Below are 20,805 nucleotides of genomic sequence, written 5' to 3'. Positions count from 1 at the left end.
GTCAATTTGCATAACTCAAGGATGATAAAATAAGTTGTCTACACTAATTAATTCAATTCTCCAAAAAATAAATAAAAATAAAAATAAAAATAAAAATAAAAGAAAATTAAGCATGTGAGTTTACAGGAGAATTATTTTATATCTACTTCAACTCCATACTATAGAACCTGACTGGTTGTCCCGTTCAACCATATGATGTTGGGTGGTTGGACCTAGTATTTGCCACATGGTAGATATGTTAAGAGCCAAATTTTACGCTGAAGTAGGTCAACCTCGTGACATCTCAACTATTTGTGTTTACATGATCTCATGAAGGTTCATTTCATTTTGAAAAACAAATAGAAAATAGAAAATAAAAAGAGAAAGGTAACACATAAAAGGGTAAATGATTGAGTTTTACTGCGAAAATTAACATGTGGCTAATCTAGATTGTGTTTGTGCTTCCTATTCGAGATTGAATTTGCCAAATTATCATTCTTCCATGTGGCCAATTAACCATGGAAGCAACCACAGGTAAACCTACTACAAGAAATTTTACATATGAGCTTTGATTAAAAAAATTTAAAATTTAAAATTTTTTAAAAAAATTTTTTTTTAAATAATAAAATAAAATATCTCTCTCTAAGTATGACTTTGAATGGGTTTGTGGATATGTATATGTATACCGAGAATCTTGCTTTGAAGTTTGAACACCTTCCGACATCCATTGTCGACCAATGTCTAAGGATCAAAGCTTGGAACTCAACCACTCTATATGTCTCTACCGATATGCATGATTGATTGATCTTAGTTATAATTATAATAGATGGAGATAGCAATACATGGTGTATCTATATATAATATTCTGATAATTAAAAAAGAATTATTAATTAGTACTCTGAGAAGGTCAATTAAGTGCTAGAGTTTCATGCTTGCTTGCACGTATGCATCTCGATTATGATTAGCATTTTATTATTAGTTGACTTAATATTCATTATTTTATCAGATTGAAATTGTATTCGATACTGACAAGAAGGAATTAGGAAGGTAGAATGTTAAGTTTGGGGGTTGGTAATTGGCTGCTGGTTGGGTTAAGATAGAGAATTAATTGTGAACAAACATGACAATTAACGTACGTGCTATGTTTTTTTTTATTCCTTTATGATCTTATTAATCGAACAGGATCTATTAATATTTCATAGCCTCGTCAACTTTTGACTGGCAGGTGGTCATCGCATGACATTAAATTACCAATGATTATCCTCTGTAGTGAGTGTGGTCATGCAATGAGCATCGGATGGCCGAGAGGACTTTGTGTCCAGATGATCTCAGCCATCTGATGCTCACTGCACGGCCACAGTCACTGCAGAGGATAAATTTGCTTAAATTACATCTTGAAATGTTAAGAAGGTTATCATTTAGAGTGTGGATCTAGTCCTGTTTAATTTACATATGGACTCCACTTAGAATAATAACCAATTAAAGAGAGAGAGAGAGAAATTAAGTGGAGTCCATATGTAAATCAAACACCGTACGAGAATCATTCTTGTACGAGGACTTGATCCACACTCTGTCATTTTTGTGTATTAATTATGTGATATATATATATATGCAATATAGCATTTATTGAGATACTCTTATATTGGTTGTGGGTGACTCAACTATCATGTATACGAGCCACAAGAGGTCACCTCACTTCAAGCCAATTAGTTTTAAGATGGGAGCCTTATCATCTCGGGTACGTTGGGCCTCCGTCAATGATGGGCTTCTTGCTTGATCCACGAAAACAAAGCCATAAGAGACCTGCACACAAGGGGAAGTATTGAGGTAGTCCTACAACATTGGATGTGGGTGACTCGACCATCATGTATAAGAGTCACAAGAAGCCATCCCATTTCAAACCAATTGGCTTTAAGATGTTCATGCTTTTATGATTCTGTGGTTCTATATTTTCTAGTTTGAATATTACAAAGTTTGGAGACGCAAATATATTTATTCCCTACTTCGTAGAAGAGATTGTTTCTAAATTCGAACATATAACCAACATGTTGCAATAGTGTAATTTAACCATTTCGTCTCATCTCTTATCCATATGACACAAGTAAATGCGCAAGATTAAAAATTCTTCCCATACCCACCATAGCAGAAATTTTTAACCTATAATTTATATGATTTAAATTGGTCAAAAAGTACTTAGCCAGCTAACCATTATATCCTAAAAAGGAAATATTGAAGAAGTACGCATCAATAGATTAATTAAAATAGGAGAGAAACTCGTGTAGTGATCATCATATATTTTGTAAGATCTTCTGAGTTCTGAATAAGCAAACCGTGTTGAATTTCATCGTAGTGATTCGTGGTTCCAATCAATAAGGATGAGTTTGGTTAATAGTGAAACTGTCATTAAGGAGGCCGGCTTCAGCCCTCAACAAATCTCCAAAGCTTTTGCAGAAAAACATATCTTCCAATCAAGAAGAGACATAAATAATTTTATGCTACTTAAATTATTGTAATTTTACAGCTATAGGTTTATTTATTTAAAAATAATTTTATTTCTTTTGAATGAGCTCTAAATTCCAAACTGATATCTCAATATCATAGCAAAACATGTTTTTATTGCAAGTTTTTTCAATTATAAATGAAAATACTCCCTCTAGTACAAAATTGCTCCAATTGTAGAGAGAAAACGATCTACACAAAATCCTAGTTGCAAAGAGGAAATGACTTATTTACCAAAAAATAATAAAGGAAAATGACTTCATTTGACAATTGTTTTAAATTACATTTTAGGTTTAGTGAGACCTATTGTTAAATGAATTTTTTAATATATTTTTGTATTAAATAATTTTTTATTTTTCACATCATTGGATAATGCTAGGAATAAGATTTGCCACCCATTTTGAGTCACTTAGTTTGGTCATCGAGTTGAAAAGATATGACAATTGGAAGAGAAAGGGGCATGCATGATTCTCAAATTTTTTTATTTTTTATTTATATGTTTTTTTTTTTGTAGGAAAAAAAAAAAATAATCCATGATTAACATCCTTTTTCTTTTTTTTTTTTCTTTTTTTTTTTTTTTTTCGGTTCAAAAGAGCATCTTTTAGGAACTTCTTTATCCCAGAAAAGGAAGAAATAAGGGGTTACTCTTTAATAAGCACATGGTTAATTTGATAGGCAAAGAAATAGTTTCATGTTAAAAATAAAACAGCTCTAATACAACTTCAACCACCACCTCACCTCCTCTTCACTCTCACCCACGCCCCCACCCTCACTATCGCCACCACCGCGGCCACCAACACCACCTCCACCCTCCATCGCCTCCATTGCCACCCCACCACCACCACCACCAATTATATGCAAAATTTTGACTATTAAATGAAATTTTATAATTTTACATAAATTTCATACACAACAATTAATATCCGTTTAAGAAACGCATTTCTATTTCATTTCTAACTTAGAAATAAATATTACTACATATTATCAAATATGTTTTTTTTCCAAAAATATGATTAAAACCAAAAATACAAAAAGTCATTTCTGAATACAAATTTAGCCCAAAAACAAAATGATGGTCATGTAACCCTTTTTGATTGAGTTCTTATTGATGTCTAGCCTACATCAAAGACTCCTAATTGAATGTCACACTGTGCTCATTGAGGGTCGACTTCTGGGAAAGCCCAGTCACAATACGACTTGGAAATCTAACTTCTTGGACTCCTCACTGGCTAATTTCATCTTAGTTGCTTCTAAAGCTTTATGAAAGAGTTCATAAATACGTCCTAAACATCTTACTGCATGAATTAGAGTACGAAAACTTCATCAAAAATGAATTCATAATCACTTTGATTGGTTGAGAGTCTTTCAACCTATTTTTTACCATTGATGTCAAATCGCTCACATCTTAACAGTTTTGGTTGCAATTTTTCTATTTGAAGTAAAAAAGGACAAGTGATATCCCAATATATAAATAAGGCCTTGCCCACATTCAGGAGGATTTTTGTGAGTGAAAACCGTCATTCAAGGGGTTGGAAGGAACCACTACATCCATTTTTTTTCTTTGTTAACCAAGGTGTCTGGCCTAGCTTATGCACACTTCGACTAATCATCTGGACAACCCACGGATGGGTAGTGGCAGCATATTTAAGATTAAGGGTGTCAATCGATCGGGTTGGGCTGGTCTGGTCTCAGTCAGGCCTAGCCGAGCTTGGTGGGCCTATGTCCTCGGATCATGACCTACCTATTTAAGGAATGAGTAGGTCTCAATCGATGTCGTGTCGGGCTTGATCGGGTTCCAGGCTTTAATCAGGCTAATCAGGCTATAATTGAGCCTTAAACAGAATAATGTACCAATAAAGCCTTAAATGGTCTTTACCTTTCATAGATTTAAGGTACTTTAATTTATTTTTTTAAATCATCAATAATTTTGAAAAGATATTACACTTAATTGGAGTCAATAATTGATAAAAATATCAATATATACCCTATTTTATCCCAAAAAAATAAAAATACTCATATAAACGGTCGAGCTAAACATGTCGGTCCAAGTTGAGCTTGTAAAACGAGCCGGGCCTGTCAGGAGACCCATCAAGCTTACTCCTTGCACCGTGTATTACCTATTTATAAATGGGCCAGGCTTAGGCCCGACATATTTATTAATCGGGCCTGTTCAAGTCAGGCCATAAACATGTTGGGCTTGATCAGGCCAACCGGTGCGGGCTTGAAATTGACACCCCTACCTAAGATCATGTAGAGATATCGGAAAGTATACCTAACAAAATCGAATGAAACCAAAGGATTTGCAAAAGGTGGTACATGAACCTGTAGAAAACTCAAGAATGGGATCAGAAGGTATGAACAACTCAGAAGATAATAGCTTCAATTTGCAACAAAACATTGTCAAATGCTTTGCTGAAAAAGACTAAGAACTCTCCAACACCAATAAAACCAAAGCCAAAATGCCTCTATGATGTGGGCAAGGGCCTAAGTTTATAACTTGAGAGTCTTTTGAGTCTTTCTACTTCAGATAGAAACAAACTTTACTCAAAATCTAATGGTTTTGAGTGAATTAGATTTCGAGCGAAATAAAACCAATCTGGCATCAAGGATAAAACCCTAGTTAGGAATTAATCATTTTAGAAAAGTTGATAAAGCAAAGTGAAATTAGGCACTCTGAGTCGAAGATGTGATCTGATGCAAACAAAGCAACCAATCATCTCCTTTGACTCATCTCTTCTGCAAAGTTTCTCATCATCAGCATTAACATATTACAATTCCAGAAAGTCCCTTCTCTTCTCCTCCTTTTGCACACTAAGCCCTCCAAAAACCTCCAAATCCTACACGCTCAAGAAGTGCATTGCGCTCTTGCTGACATGTGCCTCGTCCAAATTCAGATTGAAGCAGATCCATGGCTTCTCCATCAGGCATGGTGTTCCCTTCACGGACCCGGACCTTGGGAAACACCTCATCTTCACCTTGGTTTCTCTTTCAGGCCCCATGTCCTATGCCCACCACATCTTCTCGCAAATCCAAAACCCAAATATCTTTACTTGGAATACCATGATTAGAGGGTATGCTGAGAGTGAAAACCCTGCGCCAGCCATTCAATTGTACCGTCAAATGCAGATTTCCTCCATTGATCCTGACACCCACACCTACCCTTTTCTTCTAAAGGCCTGCGCAAAGCTGTTGACTGTCAGAGAAGGTGAGAAGATACACTGCACTGCCATAAGAAATGGGTTTGAGGCATTAGTCTTTGTTCAGAACACTTTGGTTCATATGTATGCTGCTTGCGGGTTTTATGAGAGCGCGCACAAGCTGTTTGAGTTAATGCCTGAAAGAAACCTTGTGACGTGGAACTCCGTTATTAATGGGTTTGCTCTTAATGGGAGGCCCAATGAGGCTCTGACGCTTTTCAGGGATATGGGCTTGGAGGGTGTTGAGCCAGATGGTTTCACCATGGTTAGTTTGCTCACTGCTTGTGCTGAGCTTGGATCTTTGGCTTTGGGTAGGAGAGCTCATGTGTACATGCTGAAGATTGGTTTGAATAGTAACTTGCATGCTGGGAATGCCCTTATAGACCTCTATGCAAAATGTGGGAGCATTAAAGAGGCACATAGAGTATTTTTTGAGATGGAGAGAAGGAATGTTGTCTCTTGGACTTCTTTGATTGTTGGCTTGGCCGTTAATGGGTTTGGCAAGAACGCAATTGAGCTCTTTGTGCAGCTGGAGAGGGAGGGATTGGTTCCTACTGAGATTACCTTCGTTGGGGTCTTGTATGCCTGCAGTCATTGTGGAATGGTGGATCAAGGATTTGAGTACCTCAAGAGGATGAGGGAAGTGTATGGGATCGTGCCTAAGATAGAACATTATGGTTGCATTGTTGATTTGCTTGGTAGGGCAGGTTTGGTACAAGAAGCACATGAGTTTACTCAAAATATGCCACTGGTGCCCAATGCTGTTGTTTGGAGGACTATACTTGGCGCTTGCACAATTCATGGGCATTTGGCCTTAGGAGAAGTTGCACGAGCACACCTTGTCCGATTAGAACCCAAACATTGTGGCGACTATGTGCTGCTTTCCAACTTGTATGCATCTGAGGGGAGATGGTCAGATGTGCAAAGGGTGAGGAGGAAAATGTTGAGGGAAGGAGTGAGGAAAACCCCTGGTCATAGTCTTTTTGAGCTAGGGAACTGTGTGCATGAGTTTGTCATGGGTGATCGATCTCACCCGCAAAGTAAGGAGATTTATGAGAAGCTAGAAGACATCACAAGGTTATTGAAGTTGGAAGGTTATGTGCCCCGCACAACGAATGTGCTTGCAGACATAGAGGAGGAGGAGAAAGAGAATGCACTATGTTATCATAGTGAGAAGATTGCAATTGCTTTTGCTCTGATCAATACCGCTTCTCGGACCCCAATTAGGATTGTGAAGAACTTGAGGGTTTGTGCAGATTGCCATTTGGCTATTAAGCTCATCTCAAAGATTTTTGATAGGGAGATTGTTGTTAGGGATCGTAGTCGATTCCACCATTTTAGAGATGGATCTTGTTCTTGTGGGGATTATTGGTGAATATTAATTATCATGGGTTAATTCTGTCTGTTGAGTGAACTTAGTAGGGTCAATGCCAAAGAAAAGCAATTCTACTTAAAAAGAGTAAAAGGAAGAATGTAATTAGTTGGACATTTTATTGTGCCATTTTCAAATTTATAAGGAATTGTTATGCCAAAGATATGCACAGATCGCTTTTTCTTGTTTTTCATTTTTTCTTAATCATTGCCAACTTGTGTGCTAACCTTTGAAAAGAATGTAATTAGTTGGACATTGAAGGTGGTAGATTGAGTTGAACTTCATTTAAAGCAATGAGGACCAACAATTTCACAGTCTGCATCCATCTGTGCATCATGTTTGGAGAATGCAAAATCCCAATGGGATGCCAAAGATGCTAGCAGTTTTTTTAAAGTGGCAGAGGACTATTGACCCAATTGTTTTAGACCCACTTGGCTACTTGGGACCCAACCTAAGCTATGAAGTTTGGATTCTAGAGAGGAAAGGAATGAAAGTTGCTTTGATAGAAGTTGACATGGGACCTCTACCCTTCTGAAACAGCTGAGGGAAAAGTTGCCAGGTTGAGAAAATTTTAAGCTGGAGGTGAGTGAGCCACAAAACCAAAAACGGAGACTCAGTGAATTTCACAGCATACTTCTTTCAATTCCATGAAATATGTCTCTGTTCTGGTCTACCGCACATATTTACAGAGATTTGTCTTCAATTCTGTTACTATTTGTCTTCAATTCTGTTACTTGTCTATGTCCCAGCTCTGGCTGATCCCTCTTAGCCCTCCTCTCAACATTTTGTCTATCAATCAAAACAGTTGCACTAAAATGCTTTGAAAATGGAAGATTAACTCTCGTCTTTCATGGGTTGTTGATTTCCCTCTGTACAGAGCCTGAATCTTTTCCATTTTTTATTTTTCCAGACTCTTCCTGGTATTGCATTCTTTTCACTGCAAAAGATATTTCTAGTTCCAGAGTTTTGAATCCGTGCTCATTATGTTTCATCTGATTTCATCAATCTTCATTTCAAAAACACGATATGAAATCTTGCCTTAAGGCTTATAGTCAGTTGTTTAGATATCCTCTTCTGTTCAATTGCTTCATCCGGTTATGGATCTGTTGCTTCCCTGGGAAACTGAATTTGAGCTGATCTGTACATAAGTTAAAGCAAAAGGCTAGTCTTAAGAGAAGAAATGGTAGAGTATCTGATTTTCTGTAATACAGCTTGAGATTGAGCTTGCTGAATTCAGAATTTTCACTCATGTGCAATCTTGCGTTCTGCAAGTAAGGTCGGTTGATTTTGTATGTTTTTTATTTCATTTTATTTTACTTTAATAAAATATTTAAGCTCATCGCTTGTCTATTTGTATTTTTGTTTGAGTCGGGAAACAGTCTCTCCACGAAGCGGAGTTAAGGCTGCGTACATTATGACCATCCCCTGCTTCGAAACTCATCAAATAAGCTACCCAAGCTTGTGATGTTCCTTTCCAGCAGAGGGGCATGCACATTGATGGATTCATGCAGGGTATGAACTATGAAATCCGGCCACATTGATATGATACACAATTTTGACCAGTTTACATAAATTCCTTCTTGTTATAAAATAATAAGTGCCTATGGACATTTAGTGCGAGTCTTCAGCATATAAGGTTGATGATTAAATTCACAGATTAGAACTGATGTAATGTACTCTTTCTTATGACTTCTCATACCAGACCATTTGGGAGTACAATGGGGGTCAAATGGTTTATTATAATTTTGTACCTGATTACTAAACCCAGGAGATTACAGAAGCGAATGTGGCAACATGTCATAAGAAAACAAAAACAAGAACCAGATTCAAATTCTGCTTTGTCCTGGTTTTTTCTATCTGCCGATTCGCTCCACCCCACCACACACACCCCCCCCCCAAAAAAAAAAGAACTTTAGTTTCTTTTCTTATTTTCTGTGTTCCTGATCATGAAATTGGAAGGTCCTCCTTTTGAACATTGAGTTTGACATATCCTAGTGAATTTTAGAGCATTAAAGTCAGTCAACTTAGCATAATACTCCAGGGTCAGCTAACCTAGGGGCTCTTGGAGTGTGCAAAGAGGCCTGAAACACTAGTTTGACAAATTAACAGAGGCTACTGTTGCTTTTAATTAGACAACACATTGGACCAGTTTCTATTTTAGTAAAGACCCAATGGGGGCTCCTCAACCTGGGTTTTGACACCGTTCTTCTGATTAAGGGAAAAAAAATTATGGGGATGAGAATGTGGAGAGTTTTTATTATCAGCATAATGAAGGTGATCAAGTAATAGATACCCCAGAAAAGGATCCTTTTTAGGTGCTGAAGAAAAATGACAAGGCCCCTACCACAATAATGGATGCTGGAAGTATTCAATTAGATCCAGAAATTAGATGACTCGAAAGTGAAACTCATTCATAATCGAGCCAGTTTTCTTGATTGTGTCATTCCTTGATGTAGGTGTTCAATTCGATGCACAAACCATGGTTGTTATGGGTGTATTTTTATTTGGACAAAGATATGCTGAGTCCAGGTATGTTCAAGAAATATCCCCACTTTAGATAGTTTTGTTCCTCCACTTATGCTTTCTATTGTTCCTTAAACTTCCTTTCTGGGAAAAATGTATTTCACATGCTAATATCCAACTTCATCAATCTGTTGGTGCATACATTTGATCAGCTTGAGTCAATTATTTCAGATGTGGGAACTGATTTTAGCTCACAAGTTTTCCAGCTTTGGTTATAATATATCAGCATGAAATGTATATAATCTCAAAAAAATTCATACAGGGTAATGTAATTTTGAAGATGCTGCTCCTGTCAATCTTAAAATTGAATTAGCAAGAAGTATTCTCACCAAAAGGATTTGATGCAACCAGTGCTGGTGTATTGTTTATCCTTAGCTAATTTCTTCTCAACTTCGTAGCTTTTGATGCCATGCTATGAGCCACAGTTCAAGTCATAACATCCAGATGTGAAGAAATAGATTGAAACTTGGACAATGCACTATCAATCTCCATAACAGAAGATTGAAGCTACCATGGAATGAATCCCAAATCATTATTCGGCACATGCAGCATCTCAAGTGGTCCAATTGAGATCCTGTTTATGGAAGTTCAGGTTTCGTCTTGATGTTCTTTCACTGGGGACCCATCTGCTCCAACACATCATTGAAGAGATGGCATAGTCTCCAACATTAATGTTTATTCCACTTCCATTTTCCAACATTGAAAGGATCTCATCATCACGGATATGGCAAAAGGCGAATACACTTCGAAGAGCTCCAGGGGTGACTTCAATATCGAAAGCCTTTCGTGAAACCTCTGGCTCCTGTATTTTCACTTTAATTTCCAGTCTCTTCTGTGGAACCTTGTCCTCCCCTGTTTCCATACAAATGCCAATTTTTTCAAGCCACACAATGTCATTTCTTCCGAAAGGGCGGTACTCAAAAACCACCCAGAGAATAAGTCCAGTGATCTCAAAGCCAGGACTGGGAAGGCAAGCTCCCTCCATTTCAAAATAGCCAACCCGCCTTTTTAATATATGCTTCCTCATATCTTTAAATCGGTCGGGGATTGCACCCCCAGGAAGAGTGAGATGTTCTATATGTTCGTACATATCCTGTGAGAGAAAGAAAGATGACTTATTAACTAACTGAGCTGATATTAAGATGCTTAAGCGCACACAAGCACAGGGGGAGAGAGAAAGAGAGAGAGATCACCTGCACAAGTTTGTTCCCGAAAGAATCACCAAGACTAGTGCTACATCCATGCATGAACAAGAGTCTCAATGATGGCAATCCAATGAGGCCTTCCATCTCAGAAAGCTTCCAGCAGTTGTTGAGGCATAACTTTTCCAGGTATTCCAGGTGCGAAATGTCTGGTACCCTTACCAAGGAAATACAATTTGCAGCATCTAAGACAATTAAGCTGGAGGGAAGCTTTGGAAGAGACTGAAGGATTATACAATTCTGCAAATAAAGTTCTTTGAGAGAAGATAAGCCACTGAAATCATCAGGAAGGTCACTGAAATTATTGTTCCCCAGATTCAACCACACAAGGCATGAAAGCATTCCAAAATCTTGTGTTAATTTAACAATCCCAGTTCCTGACATGTTAAAACATTTCAGATATCTCATCCTTTCCATTGAAGCTGGAAGCTTCACAAGCATCTCACAAGATGAAATATCTAGATCCTCCAAATGCTCCAAGGATCCAACGCCATCCGGTAAGTTTGTTACTGCAGATCCATCAATGTGAAGCACTCGTAGATTTTTCAAATTGCCAATGGAATCAGGTAACTTTTTCAATAATCTACAAGCTCCAATTTTTAGCTTCTCAATTTTGCTTATGTGCACAGGGAAGTCGGGTATTTCTCTGATTGCTGTACCTTCCAAGTTAAGCTCAACCAACGATTCCATTTTCCCAACTGAAGTTGGAATGCTTTTTAGTAATGTACACTGATGCAATGATAAGCTCTTCAATTTTGACAGTGATCCAACTGAAAAAGGTAGTGCATCGATGTCAGTCCCATCCAATATAAGGGTGACTAGAGATTCCAAATAAAAAATTGAGTGAGGTAAACGGGTCAATTTGCTCATTGTTGCCATTAGTACTTCAAGGCTTTTAAAAGATTCAACTAAAAATGGTAGTTGTTCGATCGCAGTTCCATCAACAAGAAGCTCTCGTAAGTACTTCACACTGCCCATCTTTAAAGGCAACTCTCTCAATTTTGAGCAGTTTGAAAGAATTAGAATTTCAAGTGATCTCAGTTCGCAAATACTTGTTGGAAGACGCGGAAGATTCTTGCAGTATCCCAAATTCAAGAACTGCAAACAATCGAGATTCCCAATAGATTCGTGAACCTCAACCAGTTCTGCACAATTTTGAAGAATCAATCTCCGTAACCCTTGTAACCCTGAGAAGTCCGGGGTTCTAATTAGGTGGTGACATCCTCCAAGGTCAAGTACTCTCAAATTCAACAAAGACTGTGAAGCAAAAGGTATTAGTAAGACTATAAGAAACTAATTCTACTACTTCTAAAAGCAATTTGTCTTATTTCAGGTTTTGGTCTAACCAATGAAATTACCATTTTGTCCTTTTCTTGATTTTAAACAAGTTGCTTATTGTTTAAGCAAGGTACTTATGATTGTATGGAACTTTTTTGTAATCTTTTGTATCTCATAATTATGTTTTAAATGTTTTATTCTTGTCATAGGTCTAACCTATCAAAATGCGATATCTAAAACAACAACAACAACTTAGCCTTTTCCCAACTAAATAGGGTCGGCTATATAGATCTGCATAAAAGGAAACATAAAGAAGGAACAAAGAAAAAGAAAGCAACAAAACAACACCACAGGAACATCCCATCAACAATCAACCGGTAACAATAGATCTTTGCCCTCCAAACAGCTTGCTTGAGGTCATACTAGAGTCGAGACCTAGCCTCTGCATGTCTTTTCTTACAACATCCTCTATAGTCATTTTAGACCTACCCCTACCCCTTTTTGCTCCTTCCATCTAGATTTGGTCACTCCTCTTCACTGGGGGATCCCTAGGTCTCTGTTGTACATGCCCATACCACTTTAAGTGACATTCCCGGAACTTGTCTTGAATCGGGGTTACTCCCAAATCATCTCTAGCCTGGTTATTCCTTATTCTCTCTCTCCTAGTTTTTCCACACATTCATCTCAACATCCTCATCGCTGCTACACTCAGCATATCCATGTTACTCTTCTTGACTGCCCAACATTCCGCCTCATACATCATAGCCGGTCTTACCACAGTCCTGTAGCATTTTCCTTTAGGCTTTAAAGGAATACGTCAATCACATAACACTCCAGATGCCCCTCTTCACTTCATCCATCCTACTTTAATTCTATAAGAAACATTGTCTATCCCCTTCCATGTTTATGATTGACCCCATATATCTAAAACAATGGCTTTGCGGAACCTCTCTCCTCAAGTTTCACCATTTCATTATCCGTCCTTATGTGACTAAAGTTACACATCATATACTCCGTTCTCGTTCTACTAATCTTAAGACCTCGTGACTCTAGGGCAGATCTCCATAACTCCAACTTATCATTAATCCTTGTTACTGTCTCATCCACGAGGACAATATCATCGCCAAAATTATATACCATGGAACATCCCCTTGGATGTTCTTGGTTAAGTCGTCCATAATAAGGTTAAACAGATAAGGGCTTAAAGCAGAACCTTGATGAAACCCAATAAAAATTGGGAACATCCTACTGTGACCTCTCACAGTTTTCACACTGATGCAGTTCGGTGTGGGAAGATTTGGGATTAATCTAGTACTTTGATTTGTTTAGTGTAGCGTGTGGTCAAGTTAGTTGAGAATTTTAATTTTTATTTAGATTTCAGTTTCTAATTTAGGTTAGTTTCCATTGTTACACTTTGATTGCCTATATTGATATAACTCCGACGGAGATTTCTGTTTTGGAATTGAAGAATTGAATGACTGACTGAATCAATGGTTGAGATCATGGCTGCCGTGAGGCTTGCATATCCCTCCCTCCTTTGATCTTCTTCTTCTTTCTTCTTCCCTTCCTAAATCGATTCTCTTCTCTCTCTCTCTCTCTTTCTCTACCCCTCTGAAATATCTCCTCCCCCTTCCCCATCAATCGGTGGCTACTTCTTTACTGTTTTTGCTGGGGTGTATCACGATATTTCCTGCTGCCCTGTTTTGAAGTGGATTTTGGTGACCCATAGGAATCGATAGATCTCCCTCATCTCATATTTTTTCTTCATAAGCTTTTGGGTGTTAGTTCATCATTGAGGGGCGACTCTAATCCTTGAATCTCAGGCCTGAAGTGATCCCTGCTGTGAGAGATTAATCTGCAACCCTATCCAGATCTGCACCTGCCACCCTTGTGATTTCAGAAGCTTTGTATTGAAGTAACACCTGATCTGTTGGGTTTTTGTTTTGGAGGGTTTAATAGAGCTGGGAGATGCGATCCTACGCATGCAATTTCAGCCCTAATCGATAAATATCGAAGGAGATATCTCCTCTGAAACTCCTCCTGGTCCTCCGCCTCCCTCTTCTTGTCGTGAGGTTAAAGAAGACACCTTCTTCCCCACGATTTCTTTTTCTGCTTTAATTTTGTCACCCAGTTGCCAAAATACCCTCCTTTACCCTATTATTACCACTTAGCCTATCCTTTTACCTTTGCTTCCTAGTTAAATTTCATTAAAAGCAATGAAAAACACTAAACACCCTGTGTGAGTGGCCCCAAGAAGGTTAGAGGAGTCGAACTCAGAACCACATGCTCCCTGAGGTAAAGACCCCTTGCCCACTCGGCTATCCCTTAGGGTTAATACACATCTACTAAGTTGAAGAATGAATGCTTTGGGAATTTTTACCAAAAAAAAAAAGAATGCTTTGAGAATAAAATGTGAAAATTTAACAGACATTTATGTACTTTATCTATAGTATTAAAGGTAGCAATGAGATTGGTCATTCATTAAGAAAACTTCTGGTCATTCACTATGAAAAATTCAAATCATCCCTAAGCTAATACTATGCTAAGGTTTATATGTTTTAAAAATAGTAATTTACACATGGAACATGTTTGTTGCTATGAAATTCCTAAATTACCACAAAGCTTATAATTAAACTTCAAAAATTCCAGGAAAAATCTTACTATAATACTATTATATGTCATTTTATCTATATAAATAGAGTTTAAATTCAAATTGGAATTAACATTAAGGTCTTTAATATAAAGTTTTCATAGAAATATAATTTAAAAATGGGCGAATGGAAGGTAACCAGTCATGTTCGCTACGCCCTCCAATGGTGGAGTGCACATGGGTATCCCACTAGAGAGCATACCGGGGGGAGGGTCACATTTCTCCCTTTAAAAATTAATTTTATTTTCATATGATATCTTCCTCATTCAAGGAAGGGTATGGATAGCTACCACTAGATTGTTTGATGAACTCGACCTGGTTAGTTAGAAAGGCATAGTTATTATGAAAATAGTAAATTGTGAAAAGGAAAAGAAAAGCAGAATGATTCAAAGTACCTGGGTTGGTTGCCAATTGTCAAATTCCTTCACATGGCTATTTGACAAGTCAAGCACAGTGATATGATCTGGAAAGTAAGAAAGTGGTACATATTCCAAGGGGCATCCCTGCCAACAAAACCATCTAAGGTTTGGAGGAAGATCACTGATGCAACCTACAAGCTTTGCATTATCAATCCGGAGCAGTTCTAATTGAGACATTCTTTTCAATGCTTTGGTACTCACACTAAGTGCTTCAGTATTATGAATATTGGGTAGTGATGTGGCTTCTTCAAATCTAACAGAGAGCCCTCTAACATTTGCTGCTCGCTGCGAAGAGACATCTTTAAGTTACTAATTGCACATAAAAATAGCAAACAAATTAATTTAGGCAAGAGACACATAGAATGGCTTTCTTTTACAATCCACCTACTCTGTGCTCTGTGAACCAACAAATTAACTTTGTTTGCAAACATATCATCCTTACAAGTGAGAGAGAGAGAGCAAGCCAGTGCACAAGGCTCCCGCTACCGCAGGGTCTGGGAGGGGCAAATGTACGCAACCTACAAGTATCAGTAATAAATACAATTAATTTAATTATTTACCTTGTGCTCTGCCAAGACATCCATGACTTCTTCGTACTTCCATAACCTACTACGGTTTCCAGGATCATTTGGGCTTTCTTTGTAGACAATTTCTCTACCCATGTTCTGTACTAGATTATCCATCGTAAGCTCCTTGTTCTTACCGATCTTTACAAGAGACTTCTGAATTAGAATCTTGATTTCATTGTTGTAATAATGTGTGAATATCCAAAATGCGTATTCCAGAGGATACCCAATGATGAAACAAGCAATGTCAAGAAATATTTCCTTCTGTTCATAATTTAGTCCATTGAAGATTATTTTGAACCGCCTCATCAATTCTTTGCTAGGGCTTTCTTTCAAATTCTCTAAGGTACTCATCCATTGTGTTGGTGTCTTTTTAGATAAGGAGGAACCCAATTCTTCAAGAGCCAAGGGTAGGCCCCCAGTTGCAAGTACCATCTTCTTTGCAAGTTTCATAAGATCTCTTGGAGGATATTTACTCCCAAAGGCATTTATACAGAAGAGTTGAAGCGATTCATTAAATCCTAATTCATTAAGCTTGCATGAGAAAGCAATGAAGCCCCTCCGTAAAAGTCTGTTCTGTTGAAACCAAGATACAAAATCCTCATGATTTCTGGATGTAACTATGATCATACTCCCCATACCAAACACGCATTCTGCAATAGCTAATCCATTTAGTTCAGACATACAGTCTACATTATCTAGAACAAGGAGCACCTTCTTTTGGTGTAAAATGTCTTTAATCATACGTACCCCATCACACTCATCACTAAACTCATCGTGTATTTTTCCTCCCAAGATGTCAGATAGAAGTTGTTCTTGCAAACGAACTATGTCTCTGGATTTTTGTAAGGACTGTTGAATATCCTCAAGAAAGCTGTGGCATTCAAACATAGTTGTCTTACCAATTTGGTCCCAGACAGCCCTTGCTATAGTTGTCTTGCCAATTCCAACAACCCCATATATCAAAACAAACTTGACGGCTATTCCTTTGGAATCTTGCTGTAACAATCTTAGAATGCTCTGTACACGCATTTCTATCACAACAAGATGATTTCCAACTTGGGTGTTACTTAACTCAATTAGAACTTCCTTGACTACATATTGAACCAGCTTTGCTTCATACCTGAAAAAACAATTTCAGAAAAAAGCAGAGCATATTAGCCAGTTAACTAAATAGGTAAAAATCGCCACACCACCACCACCCCCCAAAAAAAAACCGGTTAATTGATTGTGATCATAAAAGAGGTGGCAGAAAATAGGTCTTAGATTAGTAGTCATAATAGAAGTAACTAAAACTATAAATTCAAAATCAGAGATGCTAATTAGGTGATTCCACATATCCATTTGTCAAGCTAGGCAGATGTATATGTTGAAAAAACAAAACAGTTAAGAAATGAGAATAAGAAAATGATTTGTCTTGTCTAGAATGACTAGAGTAAATTTGGGATTACAACCAATTACAAAAGGAAAGCTAGGGAAGGATGAGTCATAGACATTATCCCAGTATACAACGAATCTAGACAATCTAGTCATAACCTTTACTTTTAGCACTTCCCTTCAAGTTGGTGCATAGATGTCTCTCATGCCCAACTTGCGTATAATAGGATGAAATACCTTATAATTTAAACCTTTAGTGAAAACATCAGCTGACTGATTTTCGGAAGTGACAAATGGAATGGAAATCAAGCCTTGCTCAAGCTTCTCTTTGATGAAGTCACGTATCAATCTTAATATGCTTAGTCTTGTCATGCTAGAAGGGATTATAAGCTATACGGATTGCTGCCTTATTATCACAGTAGAGTCTAGTGAATGTGGTTGACCTCAATTGGGGAATCAACAGATTTATACCCAAGCATACCAGTCCCACTGAGAAGATCTGGAACATACTCCCTCTAGGAGATAAAGATACATCTACTAGACCTTGCTACCTCTATTCCCAAGAAGTATCTGAGAGGTCCCAAATCCTTGACCTCAAACTCCTTGGCGAACTGAGATTTCAACTTGGAGATTTTGGTATCATCATTACCAATTATTATTATATCATCAACATATACCTCAAATAGTATCGACTTCCACTCTCCCTACGCACCATCCTATCCTCAGATCTTCGTGCACATCCTGACATTGAAGTAGGTAACAGCCAGGAGACTCGAACTCGAGACCTCCTGGTGAGTTTTCGCATGCTACAGCTCACCGACAACGCCAGGTAGTTGTTGTTAACCCAGGGAGTTAACATTACACAAATGGATTCACACCGCTTTCTCTTTGTTTTCCGTCACCCTCTAGAGGTGGAAAACGTTCTCGGTGGAAGTCCATGGTCCGTATCTGGAAATCTTCTAGTCCTTGAACGATGGAATGAATCCGGACAGTGGCTATTCCAGTTCCAGGATTTCTAGACACGGTTTCATGGAATCCCCCCTGAAATCCTCAGCCCTCAACTGAGCAGGCAGCTCTCAAGGAAAGTTGGCTCTCTGATAGCAACCCAGCTTATAGAAGCCCCTAGGGATGGAAGCCGACAAGCTTACCTCCGCTGCCGTATTCGGGTTGATATTCTTAAAGCGCTAACAGCAGTGGTGAAGATCAAGTGCCGTTCTGGGTCAGAAATCCCCATTTCAGTCGGCTATGAAAAGCTCCCCTGATTCAAAATCCTAGAAGAGAGAAGAAAACAAAACTCACTCCCGTTCATCTCCCAACTCTCTCCGGAAAAAGATCCTCTCCATTCGTTCCATCTTGCAGCGAATTCCTATTCTGCCTGGAAATCTACAGGATTAATAAGAACCACCAGCTGTTCTTTGGCATGATGGGTGCATGACAAAGTAAATTATGAATGTAGGAAGAGAACAGTACCCGTTAGTATCTTTGAGGTTCAATCCCGAGAGGTCGGCTGCTTGTGTCAAAGCTTTCCTCCATCTATCCACCGTTGCTCGCCCGAAACGCTCTTCATGCCTTCCAAACGGCTCTCCAAAACTCCCCCTCTGGTGTCGTACGTCCGCAGGATCAGCATCTTCGAGGAAAACAGGAATGACCTTTTGGCCCAACAATTGCCTGCATTCCATGATCTTCACAAGTTCGTCAAGGCACCATCTCGAAGAAGCATAATTCCTCGAGAAAACGACAATGGCGATTCTTGATTTCTCGATCCCGCTCATGAGCTTTCCAGAGATTTCTTCTCCTCTTTGCATTTGCTCATCAGTGAATGTATCTATCCCTTCCCTGAAAAGAGCCGCACGGAGGTGATCTGTGAAAGTCTTTCGAGTGTCTTCACCTCTGAAGCTCAAGAAGACTTCGTAAGTCCATCCAAAGGTGGCAGATGAAGAGGACAATGAAAACGGAGCAATCGCCATTGATCTGAATGAAGGTGACTAGCAGACTTACTTTATTTTGCTGTAAGTCTCTTTCTCTCCGCACAGTTTACTCGGAAGAAAACTCAGTTTTTCTAATCGCCTGGATGAGACTTTTTCACGGCGCCGTGCGAAAAAATTCATCAGTGATTTTTTAAATTCGAACAAAGAATTTTCTTCGGCCAGCGCGTGCCGACTGGCAAGTGTGGTTGAAAACTTGAAATTCCAACCGAGTCTTCTGTAGGTTCGGTACTTTGGTGTCCGTCAAGAAAAAAAAAATTTGGTGAAGCATAAAATGAAAGTAAGGAAAATCATTGTGGAATGGGGAAATTACTTCGACGCCTTGTATAATGGCCCGATTGGTTGATATCATTCTGTGAGATAATTTTTTAAAAATAAAATTATTATAAAAATTGTATTATTTTATTGATTTAAGAAATTCACATTCTGTTTAGTATCCAATAAAAAAAAAAGTCTTAGCTAAAAGATGAGAAAAAATAAGGAAAAAAAATTTTCCTTTTTCCTTTTTATTGTTAGTCAAACAAACATAATTTTTTTTTCTTATTATTTCATTAATCCCCACAAAACCTAATAGCGTTAAGCCTAGTCTACTGTAAGTGATTGAATAAAAAAATAAATAAAAATATCAGTTTACCCCCATGAGTTATTCAACTGAATTTTATGAAGTTCATATGATTAACTTAATCTTAAAGGCATTAACTTAAAAAAAACCCAAAGCCATCGTTTGCAGTGGTGAAGGTGAAGAAGAAGACTAAAATTTCCAGGAAGGCTCACCATTGCAACTCCCCGGTGAAAGTAAGAGAAGGTTGCAGGTGCTAGAGGATGGTTGATTTCTCTTTGTGGGGGAGGGTTGTAGTTTAGGCTTGCGGTTAGTGGTGGGCAACGGTAGCTGTTGGTGGGAACCCAATCGTAAGGTCTTCTTGTTACCGACTGATGGGTTAGTCTTCTTGCCTTACGGTCTTAAGTTATTTTCTTTGGATTTATCGACACATGGTGGTCGGTCTTCTTGTTGCTTATCGGTAGATTTATCCTTTTAAATCTCATGGATGAGGTATTTGCTTATCCATTATGCTCGATTGGATCTCGTCCCTACTATTCATGTCTCATTGTAACAAAAGGGGTGATCATCATGCCAATCACCTTATTCGGGTCTTTAAAAATGGGTTGTTATTCATCTGCAAGGGAGGATAACAATGGTGGTAGGCCACGGTCACTTCTTCAACTATCTTTGTGGCCAGTCTCATGGCTCGTTCATCCTTGCTTCATGAGATGTCGATTTTGTAGCTTTTTAATGTGTTCCCATGAATGGTGCCAGTCTGTTGCGGCAATAAATCATCATGGGTTGCTTTCATGTTCTGCACAGAGGAACAAACACAAGAGAGTGAGCAACAAACTGATATGGTGAGAGACTCTCCAATGCCTAAGTTATGTCTCTCTACAAACAGTTGTTCCATTAATAATGAAAAAGTTTTCATCCCCTTTTTATGGGTTTACTTTGGTATTTATAGGTAATGGTGGAAGAGAGGTGGATATGGAGAGTCACGTTTTGGCAAGTAGTTTATTCTCGGCATGAGATCTCTTGGGAGAATCTCATTAGGAAACTGGTTCCTTATTTAGAGAGTCCATAGTTGGATGGATCTCATGGATAGATTGTTTCCTTGTGTTGGTTTGGATTTGTATCCAGGTGGGTCTCTTAGAGAGAGCTTTTTGTGTGCTTCAAATGATAATATTCTATTGAGCTCGCAATAAGACTCGCTG

General features: G+C 38.3%; 2 protein-coding genes across 3 annotated transcripts; one reads left to right on the top strand and one right to left on the bottom strand.

The window, feature by feature from the left end:
• Window positions 1–4,914: 4,914 nt before the first annotated feature.
• LOC122085978 (pentatricopeptide repeat-containing protein At4g21065) lies at window positions 4,915–7,240 on the top strand. Its single transcript, XM_042654618.1, has one exon. It carries the CDS (start codon window positions 5,173–5,175, stop codon window positions 7,048–7,050), a length of 1,878 nt encoding a protein of 625 aa, XP_042510552.1. The 5' UTR covers window positions 4,915–5,172; the 3' UTR covers window positions 7,051–7,240.
• A 2,495-nt stretch (window positions 7,241–9,735) lies between these two features.
• LOC122085767 (disease resistance protein RPV1-like) lies at window positions 9,736–19,287 on the bottom strand. 2 transcript variants are annotated; one of them, XM_042654343.1, is made up of 5 exons: window positions 18,533–19,287; window positions 15,680–16,808; window positions 15,096–15,404; window positions 10,764–12,029; window positions 9,736–10,663 (listed from the first exon to the last, which is right to left on the bottom strand). In XM_042654343.1, exons 1-5 carry the CDS (start codon window positions 19,027–19,029, stop codon window positions 10,124–10,126), a joined length of 3,741 nt encoding a protein of 1,246 aa, XP_042510277.1. In that variant the 5' UTR covers window positions 19,030–19,287; the 3' UTR covers window positions 9,736–10,123. The 2 variants fall into 2 exon arrangements, with proteins under 2 accessions (XP_042510277.1, XP_042510278.1); XM_042654344.1 differs by lacking the exon at window positions 18,533–19,287 and adding an exon at window positions 17,740–18,331.
• Between the last annotated feature and the right edge of the window lie 1,518 nt (window positions 19,288–20,805).

Source organism: Macadamia integrifolia, chromosome 8 (assembly GCF_013358625.1).
Source record: "Macadamia integrifolia cultivar HAES 741 chromosome 8, SCU_Mint_v3, whole genome shotgun sequence".
NCBI classification, from domain to species: Eukaryota; Viridiplantae; Streptophyta; class Magnoliopsida; order Proteales; family Proteaceae; genus Macadamia; species Macadamia integrifolia.
Note: the sequence above shows the minus strand (reverse complement) of the source record. Positions and strands in the feature narration are given on the sequence as shown.

What these genes read in the sequence shown, in the direction of transcription:
- LOC122085767 (XM_042654343.1), bottom strand. Translation starts at nt 19,029, where the DNA reads ATGGCGATTGCTCCGTTTTCATTGTCCTCTTCATCTGCCACCTTTGGA. An exon ending in ACAATTGGCAACCAACCCAG is followed by an intron (nt 12,030 to 15,095) that starts GTACTTTGAATC and finishes TTTGCTTCACAG; the next exon opens with TCTTTGTTGAATTTGAGAGT. An exon ending in TCGGGAACAAACTTGTGCAG is followed by an intron (nt 10,664 to 10,763) that starts GTGATCTCTCTC and finishes TTTCTCTCACAG; the next exon opens with GATATGTACGAACATATAGA.
- LOC122085978 (XM_042654618.1), top strand. Translation starts at nt 5,173, where the DNA reads ATGCAAACAAAGCAACCAATCATCTCCTTTGACTCATCTCTTCTGCAA.